The sequence below is a fragment of the Apaloderma vittatum genome, unplaced genomic scaffold, assembly GCF_000703405.1.
Source record: "Apaloderma vittatum isolate BGI_N311 unplaced genomic scaffold, ASM70340v1 scaffold14470, whole genome shotgun sequence".
In the NCBI taxonomy this organism is placed as follows: Eukaryota; Metazoa; Chordata; class Aves; order Trogoniformes; family Trogonidae; genus Apaloderma; species Apaloderma vittatum.
In genome coordinates this window covers 49,713-71,900 of record NW_009693044.1, presented here as the reverse complement: position 1 = coordinate 71,900, position 22,188 = coordinate 49,713, and the positions used below count along the sequence as shown (strand labels likewise).

At 44.3% G+C, this 22,188-nt stretch overlaps 1 protein-coding gene across 1 annotated transcript; it reads right to left on the bottom strand.

Moving 5' to 3' along the window:
• Positions 1-722: 722 nt before the first annotated feature.
• On the bottom strand, positions 723-7,453 carry RASD2 (RASD family, member 2). The gene is made up of 3 exons (XM_009877766.1): positions 7,330-7,453; positions 3,091-3,370; positions 723-1,567 (listed from the first exon to the last, which is right to left on the bottom strand). The coding sequence occupies exons 2-3, from the start codon at positions 3,359-3,361 to the stop codon at positions 1,038-1,040; spliced, it is 801 nt and encodes a 266-aa protein (XP_009876068.1). The 5' UTR covers positions 3,362-3,370; positions 7,330-7,453; the 3' UTR covers positions 723-1,037.
• Between the last annotated feature and the right edge of the window lie 14,735 nt (positions 7,454-22,188).

Genomic DNA, 22,188 nt, shown 5'->3' with positions numbered 1-22,188 from the left:
ATATGATGGAGCTGGCCCTACAGCCTTTCAGTTCTTAATTTTGAAGGAAAACCTAGTACTGCTTCTGAAGTGGTCTAAGCCTACACATCAATCTGGTCAGTCTTGGCTGATGTAGGCAGAGGAAGGAACCATTGCTCCAGTAGCCAGCAAGGCAAAGGGTGGCATTTGTACTACAGTATTCAGAGTCAGTGTGGCTGCTTTGAGAAACATTATCACGCCAAGTTTGCAAAGCAGTCAAATGTATTGGCTTTTTGCAGGACAATTTCACTTGCAGTCATTGTACATACAGTTTTACAGATGAAAACACCTTTCACTGCTAGAAAGTAGACACTGTTTTGATAGCAAATGCACTTGCCATCTGATTTTGCTAAGAACCCACCTCCAGACAATAAAAAAACCCAAATCCCAAATAAAATCTATAATACAAAGCAACACTCATGTCGATGTCAAATGATAGTTGTCCCAGCAAACATAAAATCAAGATCTTAATGCAGGTTCCCTCAGAAGTAAGTTAGAATCATGTGTCCGTATACAGAGTCCACTTCCAATCTGGGCAACCTCAGTTAAGACTGCTGCCCTTTGAAATGCAAGTCTAATTTTTTAAAGGAGAGCTCCACACATGCATGCACGCATACACACAGACACACAGATACACACATACACACATATAAGTTTCTCTCTCTTAGCAAGAGCTGCACACTGAGTAACTGTGCATTTTTGACCTACTTTCTTTGTAAGGGTGAGGCTGAAACATCTTTACTTCTCAGTATTCTTTAAACAAAAAGTGGAACGAAGAGTAACTATATTACAAGGACTCAGAAATGCACTCGTATCTCAGGCATATGATTTTTTCCAGTCATTTACAAGGATGGTGTTATTTACATTCGTGATTCAGCAGAATCCACAAGGAGAGTTATCCTTTCTACATACTGGCTTTTCTTGATGATCCCAATGACCTCATTCTGTGCTTCCACAGACCACTTTTCTTTAAGGCACTGAGCGTGGATGATGATTTCAGACAGAAGTGCAAGCCCCCTTCACTGGATCGTGCATTTCTCCCTCTCCCTGGACTGACCTTCCCTGAGAACTTTCGATTTGATATACTTCAGGTCACTATTGACACTTGGACGGCGAGCAAAGGGAGAGATCATGCCATAGGCGTCCATGTCCTTGACTCGACGCATCCGGAAAGATTTCTGTTGGAAAGTGTCACCATACTGGATGGAGATTTTCCTATGGAGGGAGGGGCTCATCTCATGAGGTAGCTTGGCCATGCTGAAGAGGACATAGAACATCTCATCCACATTGGTGTTCTTCTTGGCTGAAACTTCAAAGTAAGCACAGTTTTCGTCACTGGAGACAAGGTTCTCACCTTCATCTGAGCGTACCTTGCGAAAGATTTCACTGTGGTCATTTTTGTTGCCACAGATCACCATGGGGAGGTCAGCTGATTCCTTAGTCTTATTCTTCAGGCAGGATTTGACCTCCAGGATCTGTTTTTGGAGCCTCTTGACCTCATCAAAAGATTCTCTGTTGTCCAAGCTGAATACCAGGATGAAAACATCCCCTGCAATTAAAAAAAGGTAAAGGCTTGTTGGTCACAGCCTGTGCCAAATGAGCTAATTTTGAAAAAGCACTAGGTTTATTTGCCATCTCCTCCCCATATTTTTGTCTGGTCCTTTTAAATCTATTCACTCAGCTGTACTTTAATTCCAGTTCTTCTAATTTAACTCCTCATACCTTTCTGTAGCGCTATGAAAAAGGTTTTTGGCTATGATGTTACTTCAGCCATATCCAGTCGTGTTCGTGGGCTGCACTGGACTTGCAAGTTATTGCCCATTTTGCTTCCTTTTGTAAACATGTTTCTATCTCAGCTCTGCTGCATTGCTTTTCTTTTCTCTTCCTTTCATTTTTGTCTCCATGTAAAACACAGTCTGCTCTGACACCAGGAAGAGTGAGGAGCTAGTAGCCACTCAGCCTTGGCCTTTTGACTGCACAACACATGAAGTAACACCTGAACTGAAGAATTACAGCCAGACCATCCCAAATGCCTAAGTCATGAATGAGAGGTTTCCCAACGTGCAGTGCTCTGCTGTCATTTCATTTGCTCGAGAGAAACAGACCATGGAAAAAAAAGGAATACATAAATGACACAGATCCCCTGGCATTTCCTTTTGACATTTCCTGATTTACAGTTCCTTTTGCAAATATAAAATAACACAAATCATTGCCTGTTGAATGACACTCATGTGGAACATGCTAAGAGAGTTTTCAGGGACGAAAGCTCACATCTGCATCCCAAAAACCAGCCCTACGACCTCACTGAATGTGGTCACTAGCCTGGTCAGATGTAAACATCGTGTTTCACTGGCTAGTTAAAAGGGTAGATAGCAAATCCAGAAAATGGGTTTGTTTTTGGCTGTGGCTCACTATATTGCTGCTGCCACTTTGACAATTAAAGAATACATCTTAGCTCACAACAGGAATTGCTTGACAATGACAACATACAAAATGAGCCTACCATTTCCCCTTTTTTTCCATTTAACACATTTGATTAACTATAGACTAAGGAGAAAGGGTAAAAGCATTCTCTTACTGGAATAGCAAATCAAGGGAATCAGGCTGGGAATTTTAGGGAAAAAAGAAACCTTTGAGATTTTCTTGGTTAGAATTCAGTTCCTGTGTGGTTTACATTTATTTTGCACTGCTTGTGTTTTATAACAACATGCTTATTTTGTCCCTTGCTGCCCTTTATGCCCGTGAGATTTTATTCAGCCTTTCATTTGTGACTGCAATAAAAAATATGGAGCATGAGAGGAAGATGGGGGAAATAAACCAGGGAGAAATCTCAATTTCAGACTTTCAGTGAGTGGACCTCTGTTCTGAGGCTGATGCACTCGCTATAGTGCCTGGAGCACACCACCCAGGAAATATTTCTCTAGAGAAGTGCATTTGCAAGAAAATCAAGCAGTCCTTTTAGCTGCCTCCCAAGGAACCGTCATCTCCAGGCTACAGTTTTCAAGTTAACGTCTATCCTCATGATCTTTCACCCACCAATCCCCATTTGTGAACTTCCCCTCTATTTCTCACCTGTCAAGATGGAAAGCCTCCTCATAGCTGGGAAAGGGTGATTCCCGGAGGTGTCAAGGATGTCCAGCTGATACATGTCACCTCGGATGTTGTAGACCTTGCGGTGAAAATCCTCAATGGTGGGAGTGTACTGGTCCTCAAACCGGCCATTGAGAAAGCGTGAGACGATGGAGCTTTTCCCCACCCTGGAGGCTCCCAGCACTACCATGCGGTACGAGTTCTTGGCTGGCACGTTCAGGGTGCAGTTTCCACCAGACATGGTCTTCATCATTGCTTGGTCCTGAAAGAAGAAACAGTGAAGTTGGAAGAAAGACCAGAAACTGAATGGAAGACAGAGTAGTGCAGCTCTTTACCACAAGATTGTAAAAGAAGGTTCTGGAGCACAGTCCTGGTTAGGAGATCAATGGTACATGCAGACATTTTTCACTGGAAATTCTTAATTTTTTCAGTCTCAATTCCAGGGAGTAGGGTTGGGGTTTGTTGATTTTTGTTTTGTTCTTTTGTTACTGTTGTTGAGTGTTTTCTCTTCTTTTAAAGTCATATAGAAATGAAGCCATTTACATTGAAAATAGCACAGTTTTGAATTGTAATTTGCTATTTCATTTAAACATTAAGGGCTAATTTTATCAGCTGGGCTTCAACTTAGACACCAGGTTACTTCCCACCATTTGCGTCACTTAGACGTTACCAGATTTTTTAGTTGAGCTTGGTTCTCATTTAGATACATAAACACAGAGGTCAGATTTCTCAATATACTGCATCCACTGCAGCTGCCATTAGGACCTAGATAGCTTCATCTGGTTGCCTAAATAGGAGCTGCGCATAATTTTCTTAGATCAACCAAAAGTCAGGCAGAAACAAGAATCATGCTTGACATCAGCGGAAACTAGACATCTCAGTTGACTTCAAATAACTGGTCCCATACAACCTTCGCTGGTGATGCAGGGAGTTTGAGCCACAAAATACCACTGGCCGGTGATAAATTCAAAGATCTGTGCCTTCGGTGACCTTATAGAAATCAGATTTTAATCTTGCTGTTTGGACTGGTAGTGTGGGAGCTCCCTATCAACAAACAACCAGCATTGCAGCAGGAAGGCTGACAATGGATGGAATTGCAGAAATGCAGATTTCATAGGAGTTTCAGTCTTTACACATACAAAGCTGTTGTGCCTGTCACAGTCTTCACGTGTGCTAAGTACAAGCATGAGAGAAGATGAAGGACAGCCATCTTAAATAGCTATTAGACAAGATTTCCAATGCCTGACAACTAAAATGTCTTGAGACCTTGGAGATTGCATTTTGACATAGCACTCAGAAGCAGAAAACTTTGATGGAAAAATAAAAAAGAGGGTTGCTGAAAGGAGAAATATAACCTCTGTGTGGGGGAAGCTAACCATTAAAGGAAAGAAGGCACGTTTTTGACAGAATTTATTTTGGTTACTAGGAGCTTATTAAAGAATAATCAGGTTCCCGCTGTGCCATTTATTTAACTTAGGTGTTGTTTATTTAATATTACAATGCAAGTACTTTATGTACACTGGAAGATCACTTCTGGGTCCAGATCTGGATTCCTATCTTTCCCTTGAGTGAATTTTATCTCTCAAGCTTTTATGCAGTTGACACTTATCTCAGTCAAAAGCTTAAAATCTTCTACTTTGTTTAACATGCACTAAGCACCAAAGCAGCACTGAAGACACGGTCACTGCTAAATAAAGAAGTCTCTGGAATTCTGATCCAGCATCATTACAAGCGCTGTGCTATAGCCCAAAGCAACAGCAAAACACTACTATTTATTATTATTGCTATAATTTGCTGCACGCCAATGGCACATTCAGCCCTATCTAAAGAACAGAAGAAAATGTAATGCTTTCCTCAGTGTAGCTTACATTCTGAATTATATTCAGCAGGCAGGACAGCATAATATTAGAGCCAGACAGTAATGTCAGAACGTAACTTTGGGTGGACACGTACATGCAGAGTTAGGGTACCATTGCAATAGCTGTGGTGGGAATGACAGCAGGGAACACTCCTGGTGTTTGGACTGCACTCTGTGTTTTATTTAGAACAGGACCCATCTCCAACAGTGCAGAAAACCCAAAAGCAATCTGGACCTGAGTCAACCCTTTCCTGCATAGCAACCACCGGTCTTGCATCCACGGGCAGATAAACGGTGACAGAGCTGCTTTGGGATGTTTCCTTTCACCCTCTCAGGCTTTATTTGACTGACAGAGAAAAGCAGGACAGTAGATTTTGTGAGAAAAACTACAAACTTCTCTACAGCCTGGATTCAGCATTTAGAAATGAGTCAGCTCTTCACACTGGGATAGACCAGTGTAGCTGCATGGGGACAAGTGGACTCTGTTGTTTCACACCTGCTGAAGGTCAGTTTTGTACACCTTGGTGTGGCAGCATCTGGGAGTGAGCACTGTTGCACTTTTTAATCAAATGCCTTATACGTCCTGTAGAGAACGTGCACGCTGGGAGACCTTGATGCTGGCCAGCAGCTTTACAAGTCGAAATCCTACAAATTACATTGCTGACTGACGGGTAACCTGCAAGATGCTGGTGATTAAAGAAACTCTGATCACAAAGCAAAGGAGGTGGACTGTGTCACTGCAGCTACTTTTAGTGCAAGAGGCACTTCTGTCCTCCCCCTTATAATTAATTCCACTGCTTTGGATCTCAGCTAATGTCACTGTACACTGAAGAGCTTGCAGAAGGAGTTGCTGCCACAGCTACCTGCAGATGAAGAGAGTAATGCACAGGGAAGCCAAGTGACCACCCAAGGTCAAACAAATGGGAAGCGTGAACAGACTCTGAGACTCCCACCTTTCAAATTCTCCTTCTCACCTTTCCTCACTCTTGCATCTCTGGTCATTAAATCACAACAGCTTCCACCGCCATCAAAGGCAAAATCCTATGTGCAGCCACGTGCTCATTTCAGGATGCTTTGCCTCAAGGATGTAGATGTGCCGAAGGGGAAGAAGGAGTGTGAAGACATGCAGATTTTTATCTATTAAGGAGTCACTTTATGATGTCCTTGTCTCACCTGTCAAGGCATTTGGTCAAGAAGACTCCTGTTCTTTCGTGACTGCATTTCATTTCATACAAAGTCAGAATATGCTTTTCAGCACTTTGATTCATGGAGTTACTACTCATCCCATCACCTCTGCTACAAATCTGACTCAGAGCATGCCATTGAACCGGGAGCTTATATATGTGTTTTATGTTCTCTCTTCTTATCCCTCCCACAGCAGTTTTTCTCTAGTTCAATTCAATCTGTCTTATTTCCTCCTCAGAAAAGGAATGAAACTTTAGCCTTCACATTCAGGGTGAGGGAGAGTGCAGGGACTTATACATTGAAAAAGATTAAAGGCAAGAGAAAGGAAACAGAGAGAGACCACATGTTCACATACTAAATAAAGCAAAATCAATCAGAAGAGAGCGAGGAGACAAACAACCTCCAGCTGGCTTTAATCTACATCTTTTCCTTCCAGTTTATTAAATGCTTAAGCAAAGATTAATTCCCAGTGGTATCTTCTGTTTTATGCATTGGTTGATGCTAGAAACTTTACGCTAGTATTTTATAGTCGTACAGCACAGGGATTAAAAAATGTCATAGAAATATTGGCAAGCAGTGTTATCTCCACTTAATAAAAGGAAAGGCTCATACACCCAGAGAGAGCTGAAACAGCTGTCTAAAATCAGCATGAAAACCTCTTTTCTTTTGACTCCCTGTGTCATCTACCTGCTAATCACCACTGCTTGTTTCACAGGGAGACACTGGGGTGAATGACAATGCACCTGCTTTTGCATATTCTGAAGAGCAGTTCTCTGAATTCCAGTGAGATGCTGACAGATTTGATCCTGAGCATCTAGGGAGAGCTATCTAAAAGAAAACATCCTTCCTTCAACCTGCCTGGAGATTTTACACTTTAGTTTTCCATCCTCCCATCAGGTATGCTCTCCACCACTCCCTGTCCATAAACAGACTTCTGAACCACCTCTCTTGCACTCCACAGTCTTCAACTAGTCTTTGTGTCTCTTTTTTGCCATCCCAATATAATCCACTTGCAAACAGCTAAAAAGGACACAGGCAGATGCAAACTGTATCATGCATAACAGATCTGTTACTTGCTAATCACTGCTAGCATCCCCATAATTTTCACACACACCACAATCACTCCTGCGGAATGTTTGTTTCCTAAATTCATCCCAAGCTCCATGCTACTTTCTTACCTCTCTTTCCTTGGAGAAGCAGTCCTGGATCTTGGTTCAGTCTGATGAAGCTGATAATTTTAATCAGAGGCTGCCGCTGCTGTAAAAAGCTGTTATTCTGTGGATCCCCTGTTGCTTGCTCTGGGCTAAGTTCGTCACCTAGGAACTTAGCAGGATTGAGAAGGACTGCAGGGCTCCAGAGGGCGTTCCCCCATGGATGGTAAGTACTGGATCAGGCAACGAACGTGGGCTAAAGAAAGGACTCAAACCCAGCAATAGCTTGTCCTCTTGGTGAGATGAGCTCTTCTCCTTACAGTCTCAGTTCGAGAGAAGGAGAGACAGAGTCTCTCCCACTCCCACTGTCTCTTCTTGCAAGTTGCTCTTCCTAGACTTCGCTGCAGGGGAAGGGTCTCTGGAGTGACACCTAGTTGTGCAGGGTCCTGGGTGCATCCGGCTGGCCCACCCTGCCTCTACACCAGCTCAGACCCTATGGAGAAAAATCAGTGGGGGCATGGAAATTGTCTGTGGTGAACCTGTGCTTCCCCAAGTCTTGCCTGGCACAGCTCCCTCCCCAGGCTTCTTTTCTTTCGGTTTGAGATTCACTTTAAAATACTATCTTTCTAGGACAGAAGGGGTTTCTCTCTGCATTTGCTAATTAAGTCTTTCCCCTTCTCTTCCTGCCTGTCTCCCTCTCGATCTCACAACTAACTGGCAAATTGCAGATTTTCCTTCTGTAGGACTCACAGATAATTGGCTCAACTCCTCCCTTGAAGTCAGTGTCAGACACAGGGGAAGGAGGGGTGCTGAGGGGGTGGGATTTTGTGCCTATTGAAAAAATCTTTTCTTTTCCCCTCTAAACAGAAAGTTCATAAGCATTGCAGGCTGCATGCTCCTCGTCTTTCCACCAGAGACCTCTATGTATGCATGCGTGGGGAATGAGCGTATGTGTATGAGAGACGCAGAGACTTCACTTACTTTGCAAGCTGTAAATTTATAAGCTGTTTCTAAAGGCTCTATACTTCTGTGCTGATCTTTTCTGCTAGATAGAAGTGGATTGACTCATTTCCCAAGCAGAGGCTTTCTGTCCATAATTCCCATAATGCTTTTGCTGTATGGAATATTTCCCACTGTTCCCTCAACGTCAAAGATGTTACGTTAGGATTGCTGGTTGGTTTGAATAAGAAATAAGAATAATTTGTAGCTGCTGTTCTTTCATTGATATTTAAATAAAGGAAAAGGTAGACTAGAGCTGGGTAATAAAAATATGAAACAAAGGTCACAACCTGAAAGTTGGGTGGTATGAGGGTCAGAAAAAGAAGAGAAACAAAGAAAAAGAAGAGAAACAAAGAAAAAGGAGAGAAACAAAGAAAAATCAGGGTGAATTAAAGGAGATTGTTCAACCTCAAGTGGAAATTTGTGCTTGCACTTCATTTCATTTTGTATCGACTCTATTTTTTTGGCCTTTTTTGAGCTGAAGTAATAGTTAAAATCTGCAAATCTATTTTAAAAGATGTCAAAAAGATTCATTTTGAAAGATGCGAAATTAAGTATTTCAGCATTTCCCACTTGAAACTCCTAATCAGAGGCAAAAAGAAAAAAGAGGAAGAAAAACGCTTTGAGATTTTTAAGATATTTTGACAATAAGAAATCGGAAGGGAGGCACGACCACCCAAATCCAAATATAGTTTCTCATCTCCTACAGTTCTCTTTCTTTGAGCAAATTTACTCTTCCTTCAACACAAAGATTCCTCCGACTACCTTGTTGGTTTCATCTCCAAAGCCTTCCCCTCCCTGCAACAATTCCTGCAGCTTTTGAGGAATTCCTGAGATGCTTTTCTTTTTCTCTTCCTTCTCCTCCAAGCACGAGTTGAGGTTTCTGTCGTCACCCTTGGAATAATGCTTCCCTCCTTTACCCCTGTTCCCCAGCGCAGCAGCCGTGGAGGAGGGTGACGTGGCTGTTGCACATGGTCTGAGGTGGGTTCTGCTGTAACCATCTGCAAGAGGCAGCAGCTCCTACTAAGGTCAGGCCTGAGCAGGAGATGGATTTGGGTCTCCAGGGTTAACACAAATGCAAAAGCACATTGATCAAATTGGAAGTCAGCAGCTCCTGGCTTCTTCCTAGTGTAGATCACTTTAAGTTTGGGAAGGAGGAGCATGGCTGGGTGCAGCACCATTGAAACAAAACTGGCTTCTGGGATGGATCATGACTCGAACAAAACTCTTTTTAGACCACAATATCAGGACTCCTCTGTCAGTTCCTGAGTCTTTTATCTTTGGCAAAAACTAGAGGATTATTTTTATGGCTCAGACAAACTTTCGATGCTCTCCGTTCCTAAATCATTGGTTCAGATCAAACCTGGACCAAAATCTACCATCTTTAGTGTCTGCTGAATGATTTGTGTAGCTTAGATCAAAACAGACAGACCAGCATCCACGTATCATTGCCATTGCAGGGATTGCTGCAAATATCAGCAAAGTCAAGACCTGTAGTGCTACAGAGAATAAATTCCTCTTTCATTCCTACAGCTCACATGTCAGCCTTACAGGCCAAAAAGGAGAGAAGTGTAACCATCATGGAGACTCATAATCCTGGAATCTCAGCCTACTCAAGCTCTTCTGTAAACCAAATACAAAACTCATGCCTAGCCGGCTTCACCCAGCCCCAACTCCCACTCACGTGTCTTCTTCAGAATTTTAAGTAGCCAATCAAGTTCCTCAAATTATATAAAAATAAAATAGGAACATACTTGACTTGGCATCTTGGCTTTATTTGATCTCTTAGCAATCAGCTAGTAAAGTAATAAATTACTTCTGAAACAAGGCTTTGGAAGATAATTTTTTATGATGAGTCTTCAGAGGCTTGAGAGATGTTGTTGTAGCATCTTGAGTTGAGGTTTTCTTTACTTCGTTTTTTTCTGGTGTGCTGCCAGTTCAGGAGTTGACAAAAGGCTAGGCTTCCATGCTTTCCCTCGGTACTCAGGAGCTCAAAAAATCCCTGCTTTTCCAAAGTCCTGAGGGATTCTCGTGGAGAAGTCATGTTATAGCTGCCCCCATTCGAGAAGTGGGGATGGCAACACCTCTTTGTTTTCGGGGTTATAATGTGAATAAGTAGATCAGAGGGACAAAGCCATTGGCAAGAGAAGTTCCCAGTTCTCTGGTTATTCACATGCCATCAACCTTTCTTACAGCTAACTAATTTAAACGCCAGGCTTACAATTAATTACTCTCTGGAGGCATTTCTTCCTCCTACTCTTCCAGTTTGTAAAGAAAGCCTAAGAATGAGGGGGTTTTTATCTGGCTAAGGCCATCTCAGAGGATGATAGGATGTGGCTGCAGAGAACCACCACCATTACGAGGATCTGTGCCTGCCTTGCCGGGTGCCACTGGCCATGGCTTGTGGTGCAGTCCTCAAGTCGAGTGTCCAGTGTGAGAGACAAGAGAAACAGAATGTGTGGCAGATGAGTTATATCACCTGAACAATGGGGTTTATATAGAACCAACTGAAAGCAAAAGACCTCATTGACATGACAGCTCATTAGCACCTAGAGGTGTCATCACTGAGGGTGGCATGTGGGTCCTGCCAGCTCATCTATGGGGCTGCCTCAGTACCTACCTCAGTAGAAGGTGCTGCAGACGGTTCAGCTGTGGCCAGCAGACAAGACAGCTGTGCTTATTTTGGCTCTGCCTATACCGTGGGTGAGCAGAGAGGGAGGACTGGAGAGGGCAAGTCAAGGGAAGGGGAATAGAAATGTTGTAGGGAGAGGCTGTGTGAAAAGATATACAGAGGAATGGGGTGATACAAGGGGAAAATACTGCTGTCGTGTGTTGCACTAACCACCTGGTTCAGAATGATGGCGAAGACCTAAAGTGACTCCTCAGAGCAGCTTCCTCCTCTTTGAAGAAAAGTGCAGCTCCGAGGCAGCACACACACTGACCACCCTTGCACCAGAATCTGGGGCAGTGTGGGCTCATGAGGCAGAGGCATTACAGTAAGGAGTGATTTATATATTCTGCAGCTCCAGGTACCAGTCGCAGCTGGAGAGAGAGACTGATGCAGCATGACCAATCTGTTTCTCTCCACCTTAAGGCAAATGACAGGAGTGACAATCGCATGCCGCTCAGCTCTGGTCAGAATTAGTTCAAGACAAAAGATGTTCCAAGGCTTTTGTCTCTTCTTCAAAAGCAAATGCAACAGAGATTAAATATTTAAACCAGCTTTTCTCTCTTTTCCCATTAATTTTCACTCCCCTCATTATTCAGTAAAGCAGGCTCATTTTTGCACGCCCTCACCTTCCCTTCCTCCCACATTCATTTCTCTTGCTTGGTGCCCCTCCCTCCAAGCAAGGCTTAGAAATTAGTGCTTAGGAGTCAGTAAACTGTAGGTACCATGTTATATTCTGAACAGCAAGTGGATGAGTAGCCCCAGGTATTACGGCCTCTGCATTACCTGTACCCCCCAGGCATTTAAACTCCCCGAAGGGGTCTCCAGGGGTGTTACAGTGACTGGGAAAATAAATAATGATCATCAGTTATGAGTGAGAACCATAATACTTGGGAGAATACAGCTGGAGAAGGCATACATTTGAGAAAGCGGTGGTCTGACTTATATTCCTGGTCCTATCACAAAATTTGTGTACAACTGCAATTTCTCAGCGTCCCGGGGCGTTAAATGTGTTAATAATATTTGCTGAGATCCCTGCAAAATGGAAAAGCATTTCTTTGCTGTGAAAAACATCCAAGTCACCTCTTACTTGCTGCATTTGCTGTGAATCATTTTTAAATTACATTTTAATGAAATATTTGCGAGAAAAAGCTGCATTTCCTTTCCTTTTGCCACAGACACAGCATGTCCAGATTTTCTCACCAGACAAGCACGCACCCTTTCATTTTCGTTCCATTGTTGAAACTCTTTAAAACTTCCCCATCTTTGAAAAAATTGCTAAGAAGGAAAATCAAAGCTTTAAAAAAAAACCCCATTATTCAAAAAAATCTTCAGGGTAGAACATGCAGGGAAAAAGAACCCAAAGTGTACAATTAATTTCTTTACTCCCAGCGAATACCAAGGGGGGTTGGTTTATAGTCTCCCAGGCAGTGATGGAGGAAAAGCGACCCCCAACCACATCCACCCGTGAAGCCTGTGATCCTGCTCAAGTGGGAGAAGAAGTCACACACTCACCTGACAGTGACTACAGAGTGCTGTGTCAGCCTTTTGGGAAGGAGTGGGTGTAGGTACACATCACGACTTTCACTCTCTGTTCAGCATCCCATTTCCCGAGCTGTTCCCGGGCCTTGTGTCCACACAGATAACTGCACACCTGGGAGGGAGCCAACACACGTGCTTCCTGCTGGATGATGCTAGCAGAAAGGGGATTCATTCAAAAGCCCCCTCCAAGCTCTCCTTTGGCTGACACCATTCCAGTGCTTCCCAAAGACAGAGAGGAAAAGGATTCCTTTTGGAATATTTCTGTGTCCCCACGGCTGTTATTTGGCTCCCCAAGATATGCCCTTTCTTGTCCTCTTTTACCATCCACTCTGATCCTCTTACCATGTCTGATAGTTGTCTCTGGAAAGTTTTTACCTGCAATGGAAATATGAACAGCTAAGGAGAGCAGAGGGGAAAGAGGAGTTGGAAGAGACTGGGAAGGAGAGCCCTGTAAGTCTTCACAGAAAAACCTCTTATCAAAAGCACAGTGAAGGCTTATTAGACACAGCTGAAAACAAGGACAAAACAAATGGCATAGGAACAAGAGGAGATGCATGAAAAATGCATGAAACGGAGACTGATAAGCCAGAGCCCTCTGCAGCACACATCATGCTATCTGTGACCAGCTATTCTATTTTGGTCTCCATTAAGAAGTGGCCATCACAAGTTGGGGTCTGGCCACTGTATGTGAGATGAGCTGAGTCTGTATAAACATTCCCATTCAGAAGCCCTCCTTGCCCTGCAAGCTGTCAAGTGCAAGAAATTGCTTTTCAAAGGGTCTGGTTTCTCTCATTCATTTATGCTCCACCAACACCCCCTATCTACATCTGTGCCTCCAGATAACAAGGATTAGTTCACTTGTAAAATGTGACAATCTTTACAGGTACATCCTTCTAGCACAACTCTGCCAACACTGTTGTCTTTTTACACCTGCTTCTCTAAATCCACCACTGCTCCCCCCTGAAGATATGTGGGTGGATGCCGAACCTCGAGCAGATCCCTCAGGCAATTCCCTTGGTTGTCCTCCTGCAGCCAGAGCCTGAGCACCAAAGCTGTCTGGTACTAAGCAGTCTTCCTGGGTTGCAGCCCTTCATGGTGGTTCTGGCACTACATCTGCATGATTCTGCAGAGGTTTGATTTGGCACTTAGTTTCACTGTGGTTATTCACAAGAAGAACAACAGCTACATGGTGATGCTCAGTGTGGCATTAGGACACTGTGTCCTCACACTGGGTTAATTGTTTCTGTGCTCTCCTCTAAGTAAAGGACCAGTACTATGCTACAACCTGGACAATCACAGCACGTGTTTTCCTTTTTACTGCCCCTTTCATTAAGAAAATAAGAAAGTCCGAGGCATTGAGAAATGCCTGTTTCCTTTGATTTGAGAGATATTATACACCTGTATTTATAATCAAAGGAAGCCAGTGAATGGGAAATATCCAGAGGGAAGAACAGGTGAGAGTGACAGATTGTTCTTTTATATTTCTTTTTGTTCTTGTTCTGTTTCCCCCTCTTAGAGGACTGTAATCATGTACTCAAGATCCAAAGTGAAATCCATTATAATAATAATGGTAATACTATGTACTCTTATTGTAACTTTTTTGCTAATGACTTCACGTGTTCTGGAAGCTGGATCTAGGAAGCTATGTTCAGTCCCTCCTATGGAGCAGGATCATTAATATTTTAGCTGCATACAAATGGAAAAACCAAATGTGCATACCGGTTTTAAGCAATTACTCCCAGGTGACTCAGGGTAGGTGTCTCCAGAAATGAGCTCCCTCTGCCCACACTCCAGACTAACTGAAAACTGAGCAGCTATCACTAATGAGCTGTAGAGCACGAGTTAATCGGTCCCGTTGAGATATATAGCTTTTGGCTGGTTTAGAGCACCAGCAGAATGAGTTGTATCTATCTGCAAAGGGCCAGGCAAATAATAGCCCTGGGGCTGCAGGACTTTGAAATAGAGTCCTCATTCTCCTCATCTGCAGCGCTGGGCATCAGCTGTATAGCCAGGAGGTGACAGAGCACACAGAGGTGTGTGTACCACATCCGGGAAAGTATGGTTAATGGACATGATAACCTCATCTGTGTCCTTGAAAGGAACTGGAGCACAAAACAGCTTTGGCCCAGTTTTTAAGAGGCGGTGTTGCCTGCTACAATCACTCCGCAAATATACACCAGGTCCTCAAAATCATGAAACAGACTTAAAACCTGCAAGATTAAGCCAAACTAGATAAGAGGAAAGAAGCCCGCAGGGTTGCTGCAGGGTCAGTTTTTTCTCTGCAGTGGAAATGACTAGCATCTTATTCTTTTAGCTAAAAAAATCGGAGTTCTGAGTAAAGCCTCTGTCTTTGCACATATTTACTGACAGGGGCAAAATTTGGATAGGCGCTTTTAGTTAATGTGAAATTAGAGTATTTTTCTGAGTCAGCCTGGTACCTCTGCCTGCATATGTCTTTGATGATCTGGAACCAGGAAAATTCAGTATTTTTCGTGATAGCTACAAGCAGCTCTTGTTTGCATGGAGGCAGCAGTGTTGCTGCTTGCCTCCTCAGAGACAATATTTCAAGGCTGGGGCAATCTACCTTGAGCCTCCCTTCTGATGCCCTGCCCAGCAGAAGCCGAAGGGCTCGTGATCACCAGCCTTGCCTCGCCGCCAGCCTGCTTCCCCTGCTCGGGCTGCAGGCAGTGCTAGCCTGGCACCCCACTTTTAGCAATGTAAAAAAGCTATCGTTCTGACATGAAAGCCAATCAAAGTGGCTTTTACTCTGGTGTGCATGACTAAGCAAGCTGACACGTCAAAGAAAACCAGATCTAAGGTGTTCTCTCTGCATTTGTTCTGGCTAAAGGCTCAGAGGACGTCTACAGGACTATAAATTCACCCATTACCTTCTCCATAACTCTCTACACTCCCAGCTTCCTTTTGTCCAGAGGAGCTTGTTCCTGTTCAGATAATCTCACAACAATCCAATTAGCAGGAAAACTTCCAGTTTTCAGTGCCGGATGAGACTACCAGATTATTAAAGCCTCCCATTGACTCTGACCTGCACTTTGCTTCAAAGCAGAGGGCAACTGCATCTGTGAAATGAACAGAAGGAACAAATTAAATTACTGGCAAACAAACCCATCAGGATTCCCACTCCTGATAATGCCAGAGTGTCAAGAAAAGGGTCTATGATTTACGTGGCAAGTCAAACAAAGAGGGGGAAGGGGGTAACCATAAGAATTTGTGTTGGAAATCACTGCTGTTTAAGATAGGATGCAAAAACTTAGAACTGCTTCATTTGCAAGTTTCTTCCATGCAGTAAATACCTAAGCCATACTGTGTTTTTGTTCTGTCTTAGGGATTTGATCCTTTACCATACAGCCTAATACTATGTAGTGCCTTTCTTGAGGGAGTGAGTAGGACAAGAACATAAGGAGACCAATTTTTTTCACTTTTGCACTTGAAGACAGTTTATGTAAGCACCCGGAAATAGTGATTCCTCCTTCTCAGTGTCTTTGAAAGACACTTTATGCTATTTTAATGCTACAGAAAGGAAACTGAGCACACACATACCTGCGATTCCTTGGATGAGTGACAGCACAGTTTTGCCAGTGGGGACTTGAAACCAAATTCAGCAGCACAGGTAAAGCACTTGGGATAACGAAGCACAAGTGCTGCAAACCAGACCCTCTGCTGTAGTTGCTCTTTGGCAGCATAAGGGCCATGGGAACAGACACCTCGCAGAGTCCATCAGCCTCTTCCACCAGTGGAGCAAAGCCTTTGCTGCCGGTGGGTTGTTCTAGGGTGGGCTCCTGCTTGTTCAGGCCCACGGCATTGTTCATACGGGGAGACGGATGGGAGGAATTAGGGACACAAGTTGGCATAGCAACCTCAGGCTCTGTGCTTTCAGGCTTATGCAACCAGGAGCAAGTTAGGAAGGAGCAAAAGGACGCTTCCCTCCTCTAGCACACGCAAAGTCTCATCAACCAATGCTTCACATCCTTGGCAGTTAAGCAGAAATGGGAGATCTACCAGAGCCTTGTGCTTCCTGCAAAGCCTCGCCCTTGTCTTGCATTTCCTTCTGGAGACTTCACAAGGTTTTGGGCAGCAATGGGAGCCTGCAAAGCACCTTTCACCCCCTCTGTCAACCATGAGAGTGTGCCCTAAGAAAGGTAACTGACTCAGTGTTCTTGTCTGCCACCAGTCACCAACCAAGGGTGCTTCAGGTAAAGAGTACGCTGCTAGAAATAGAACTTATGGCCCCCTGACAGCTGTGCTGTAGCTCTTGGGGGGCATCAGTACGTCCACCCTTGCAGAACCCTGTGCTCTATGCCTGCACCACAGAAACGCAGCCGTGCAGCTCCAAGGACATGACAAAGGGTGTATGACAGCTTTTTACTTTCATTGCCGATAGGAAGCATGGAGGTTTTAGGCACTAAGCATTTTTCGGTGAACATCTGAGCAGCTCTTCTGTCCTCCGCCTCTAAGCAAAAGGGGAAAGGTGGAAAGAAGGCAGAGGTTTTGTTTGCAGAATGAATCTCCAAGAGGCTCTTCAAGCATATAGAATTTCACAGGGCTGACTGGAGATCTGCCTTCATCTTGGTTCATTGCATCATCAGTTACGAGTTTTTTAGACACCACTAGCAACTGTATCTATCATGCTAGAAAAATTTTATTTGAGAATGCTGGAAAGGGCAAATAGAGAATAATTCCGATGTCCTCGCTCTATCTGAGATAAAGTAAATTCTTGCCAGCAGGGAGAGCTTTAAAGTGGACAGATAGGCAGCTTGGTCAGAAGTGCAAAAGGGCACTGCACTGAGCCAAGCATATGGCTGCTCAATAACCAGTGCAAATCCTTGTGGTTTTACAGTAAATCTTCTAACAGCTGGTAAGATTCAAGTCCTCCCAGATTTGGATCTGTCTGTTGAGAGAAAAAAAAAAAAATCTCGGTTTTATTTTTGTTTTAAAGAAAGGAAAGCAGCACAAAGACAACAAACCACGGTTTTCATGCATGCAGAGAAAATTCGATAGGCATCATTTGAATTAATCTACAGATTCAAAGGTTTGGAAGTAAAGGCAGGTTATTCCTATTTTCAGTCAGAAAATAAATATTAATAACTTGAAAGCCAGTCTCATGATTCAGGAAGAGGTGACTCATGCTTCAAAATGCTTGGCTAGGCAGTATTGACATTGTTACAAACACCCTCAGTGTCCCATTAGCACCTAGTCGGAGGTGCTAAGGCTTCCTGCACAGCCACCACATAAGCAAAAAGCCTTGGCTGCCTAGATATTAATGTTTTGATATCCCTCAGTGCCTTGGCCTGCCAAACATGCCCTGCTGGGCTTCTCAGTGAACGTGGCCAAGCTTCTTTAAGCATGGATCATCGTCAGAGGGGATGAGGAATGTTTGGTTGGGCAAAGCTTAGGCATTTCACTACCTGCTCAGTAGTGTGCAGAAATCACTTCTGGCCAGGGTGCAGTTTTCCAGCACTCCATAGAATAATAGAATTGTCAGAGTTGGAAGGAACTTTAAAGATCATCTAGTTCCAACTCGCTTGCGATGAGCAGGGACATGCCCCGCTAGATCAGGTTGCTCAGAGCCTCATCCAGCCTGGCCTTGAAAACTCCCAGGGATGGGGCTTCCACCACCTCTCCGGGCAACCTCTCTGGGCAACCATGCTTCATGGCATTTATTATATGGACTGCTGGAGCAAAGTGAACATATACACATTCTTTCTGAGGTACTTCCAGGCATTTCTCATCCTCTAGACCAGAGGGAGCAGGGGAAGGTGCAGAGGGAACTGGCAAACTCATCCCAGCTATTCTGAAGGTGGATATACTTGTGGAAAGGGAACAGGTACACAACCTGTAACCTTTAATGTAATATAACAGCTCTTCCAGCTCCATCCCCCAACTGCTGTCTCACAGCTGCCCTGTGTGTGGCCCACAGGACTTCAGAAAATGGATCTGCAAAAGGAAGGGAGGGACAGTCACACTTTGTGCCATCCCCTCCAGAGAGGAATGCTTCTCCTGCTAAAGCCTGCCCAGAGCAAGCCCAGACTTGCTGGGCTCACAGCTAGGAAGAAGGTTACAGTGCATTCATCAGCACTCGAGCAAGCTAACTCATGTTTGCATGTCAGCCTGCACTGAAAGTTCCTCACATTTGGTGGCTTGGGTCTGAAAGCTTCCTCCAGGCTACGTTTTCAATCAACTCCATGTTATGACACTAAGATGAAAACTCTGAGTAGCCATAAGAGTGAAATGTCGGGTACTGTCACCTGCCCTCTGGTTATTGCCAGAGAGTGCTAGGCAGAGCTAAGACTGCAGTGTGACAGCCCCATCCCCACTGAGATCACACAAAGCCAAGAAATATATTACAGTTTTTAAATCTTGCTTAAGCTGAAGTTTTTGCATTCCCTAACTGTCCCTTAGCTGTAGTGCTGAGAGGTCATAGAATAACACCTGCATCAGTGTGTGGTGATGGAGACAGCTTTATTCAAGCTGTCAGACCTTGCTACCACACACAGACAGCATGTCCAGAGACCAAGACCACCATGTCCTGAGAAACAGTCTGACACAGCAGATCAGAGTTACGTGGAGGGGTATTGCCCTTTGGGGTTGTGACAGAGACCAACACATGATGAAGGTCGCATTTACATAGAGTGTTCTGGCTGGCATACATGGACTGCACAGCCAAGCCTGCTATTTCTTCCAAGTGTCTCTATACCCACGGCTGCTTTGCATTTCTCCCCAGCACAGCACCAGCAGCGAGCACAAGCCAGCATACAGACATGGTTCAGAAGCCCGTTTCCAGGTATTTGAGGGAGTTGTGGGAGATGTGGCAAGTGTCTTTCACAATGCTTCATTGATGCTGGAGGAGTGTGCCAGGTCCGAGAAGGAAGTCGACATAGGACAAATTTAAAAATGGGCTGAGTGGCTCTTGGAGGGGGTTCTGTGCTGGGGCTGGCAGAAGGACAGTGGAGAGCTGCTCATTGTTCTCCTCCCTGGCGGCTAATCCCCTCAATCTCTCTGCTCACACAGGGATTTACAAGCACTCCATGCCAGCCATTTTCTTGAATTTGGCCTGATGACCAAAGCTGCCCTCAAACAAGAGGACAGCCAAATTCTTTCACATCTCTGGTGCTTTCTGTTGTCTGCTATTGTCAGAGAGAGTAAAAGACAATCACGTACAGCACCCAAGCACAATGGAGTTGGAGTCAGCGGCTGTGAGGAATGGCTGGCACTCTTGCCATGAGACCTTAAAGATCTCTTTAAGACAAGCAGATGCCAGCTTCTGGTCAGTGCAGTGCTTGTGCTCTGCAAAACCATCCTCTCTGGTCCCTTTTTGGCCAGCAAGATGGGAGTGAACATGCACTTAACAGAGTCCTGTTAAATAGTGCACCCCAAGTGTAACACTGTGCTGATGTAGACTTTGTCTCCAGTGGGGTTTGGGGGTGGTTAGAGGGAACATTAGAAATACTTCCTCTGCTTTGTGCTTTTCTGCCACTTTCCTGCATCCCAAACTTTAATCTCACTTTCCAGCATTGACTCTGGCCAGTTCCATTCAACGTTAGGCACTAGTCCACTTGCTGTAAAGCTCTCCCCTTCTCCCAACACTCATTGTACCAAGTTAGGTACTGAAGACAGCAAGCATCAAAAGGAAAACAACCTTGTTAACAGAAATGGATTTTTCTCTCCACACAGATGGGCGGTGAATATTTTTAAACACAGTCTCAACAAGATGTGCTAATTGGTACCACTGTAACCCCACGATCCTTTCTCGTAAGCAAGCTAAAGAACAGATGGGTATTATTATGAAACTCCAGGGTGATGGATGGCTGCATATTGAAATGGACACACTGGCTGCTCAGGCCATATATGTCAGCCAGAAAACTAAACACAAGCAGTTTGGCCTGTGTTGATTTCTGTCACAGCCCTGAAAGGCAATATCTACTATTCATGTTACTCTGGCCAGCCATCTTTTGGATTAATGATCCTGGGGAACGGTGAAGTGTCCTGTGACTCCTTCTCTGGACTCCAACTTAGATTACCTTCTTCTCTCAGAGGGCCACATCTCCCTGTCCTCTGAGTCACACGCTGACAGAATCCTCCACAGAAATCTGTAAATGGAGAAATCTGCTTTTGACATCCCTATTTTGCCTTATTTAGAGCAGGAACTAAACGTAAACCTTTGGGAATGTGACCCGACCACCACATCCCTGATGACTTGAGAGTCAAGGACTCCAAGTTCTGCTGGGGGCACTCCTCTTTGAAAGAAATGGGTACTGCTGAAAACAGGATGGCCAAGGCACTCTCCCGTGGACGTAGAGCAGTGCATCTCACTTTTCTCTGGTCTCTTGAGATGCTCATGTTGATACAATGATTATCTTTGTGATATTTCAGCAAATCAAGAAATTATGCAATATAATTTATGAATGAGATACCCATAAGACCTTTCCTATAAGGTAGTAGATAAGCTCCTTTGTGAAGTGAGTAACTAAAATAAGAGCATCTGCTACCGCAAATACAAATAGGTTTTACTGCCTACGTTAAAGGCAGATGAAAGGCTTTTGCCTGTTACTGTTCTGTGAATGTCTGGGTGCCTGAGAATGTCCCTGAAGAGAGCCTGGAGAAAGAGGCCTCTGCTATATGCTCTTTAAAAGATTTTAGGATATAAGAGGAAAGAAGCTATCCCTACCCACTGGATGCCTGCTTTGTGCATGGAAGCAGGATTCCATACAGCACAGGACTATATCAGAATTCCCCAACTGCATAAGCAGTTTCGGTGCCTGGTGAAAACTGGTTGGAAAAGATAACAGAAGTATATCTGTCCCTCTGTAGAAGTATATCTGTCCCTCTGTAAGTGATAAGACACTCTGCACATGGGAGATGCCTTGAACAGGTAGATTAATAGAGGATATAACCACAGTCTAGAAGGACTCCAAGGATGCAGACATCAAGGAAAATTGAGAACTGTTTGGCATGAACTGAGGAGCAGAACAATTAGCCCAGTGCCGTTGACAGTCTCTGAATTCTGTGTTCCAGTTTACTTTGGACTGATCTCCAGGGAAAGTGGTGAAAGTCACACTGCTTTTTGTCATTTATGTAACTCGACTGATTCAGTCACTGGGAAGTGCCCTATGGGGAGCAGTCTTCTGGCAAGGAGTTACCATCTCAGATCCTCTTCCTTATCTAGAACTCTACAAGAACACACCATCGCAATGAATGCCAACCTTTCTTACCCCTAAATTACCCAAGCAGCATGTTTTTCATGAGCAACACTATGACAAGAGTCCCAGGAGTCTACCCAGGGCAGGTTACAGCACACCTCAGCCTTCAGACACAGCACTGCAGGGAACTCTCATAAGCAGAAGCCCAGGTCTAGTCTGCTGTTACAAAGACTGTTGGGAGGGAAGGCAGATAAATAATGCACAGCTTAAAATGAGAAACTGCCCATCTGACTGACTCTTGGAAGAATTTTCTTTACTTCTAGAATCTGACCTTGGGCAGCTCCCTGACTGTCCTGAGGTCTGGAGCTGTTCTTATTGGTGTCCCTGGATGAATATTGCAGGAGGCTGAGAGGTGATGTATGACGCTGTCAGGCACGGGCAAAGGGAAGCATGCCCTTCTCCCGGGGAAGGAGACAGCAGCGCAGTGACGGTGGGAAATGTCAGTCAAGCGAGGCTGGACTC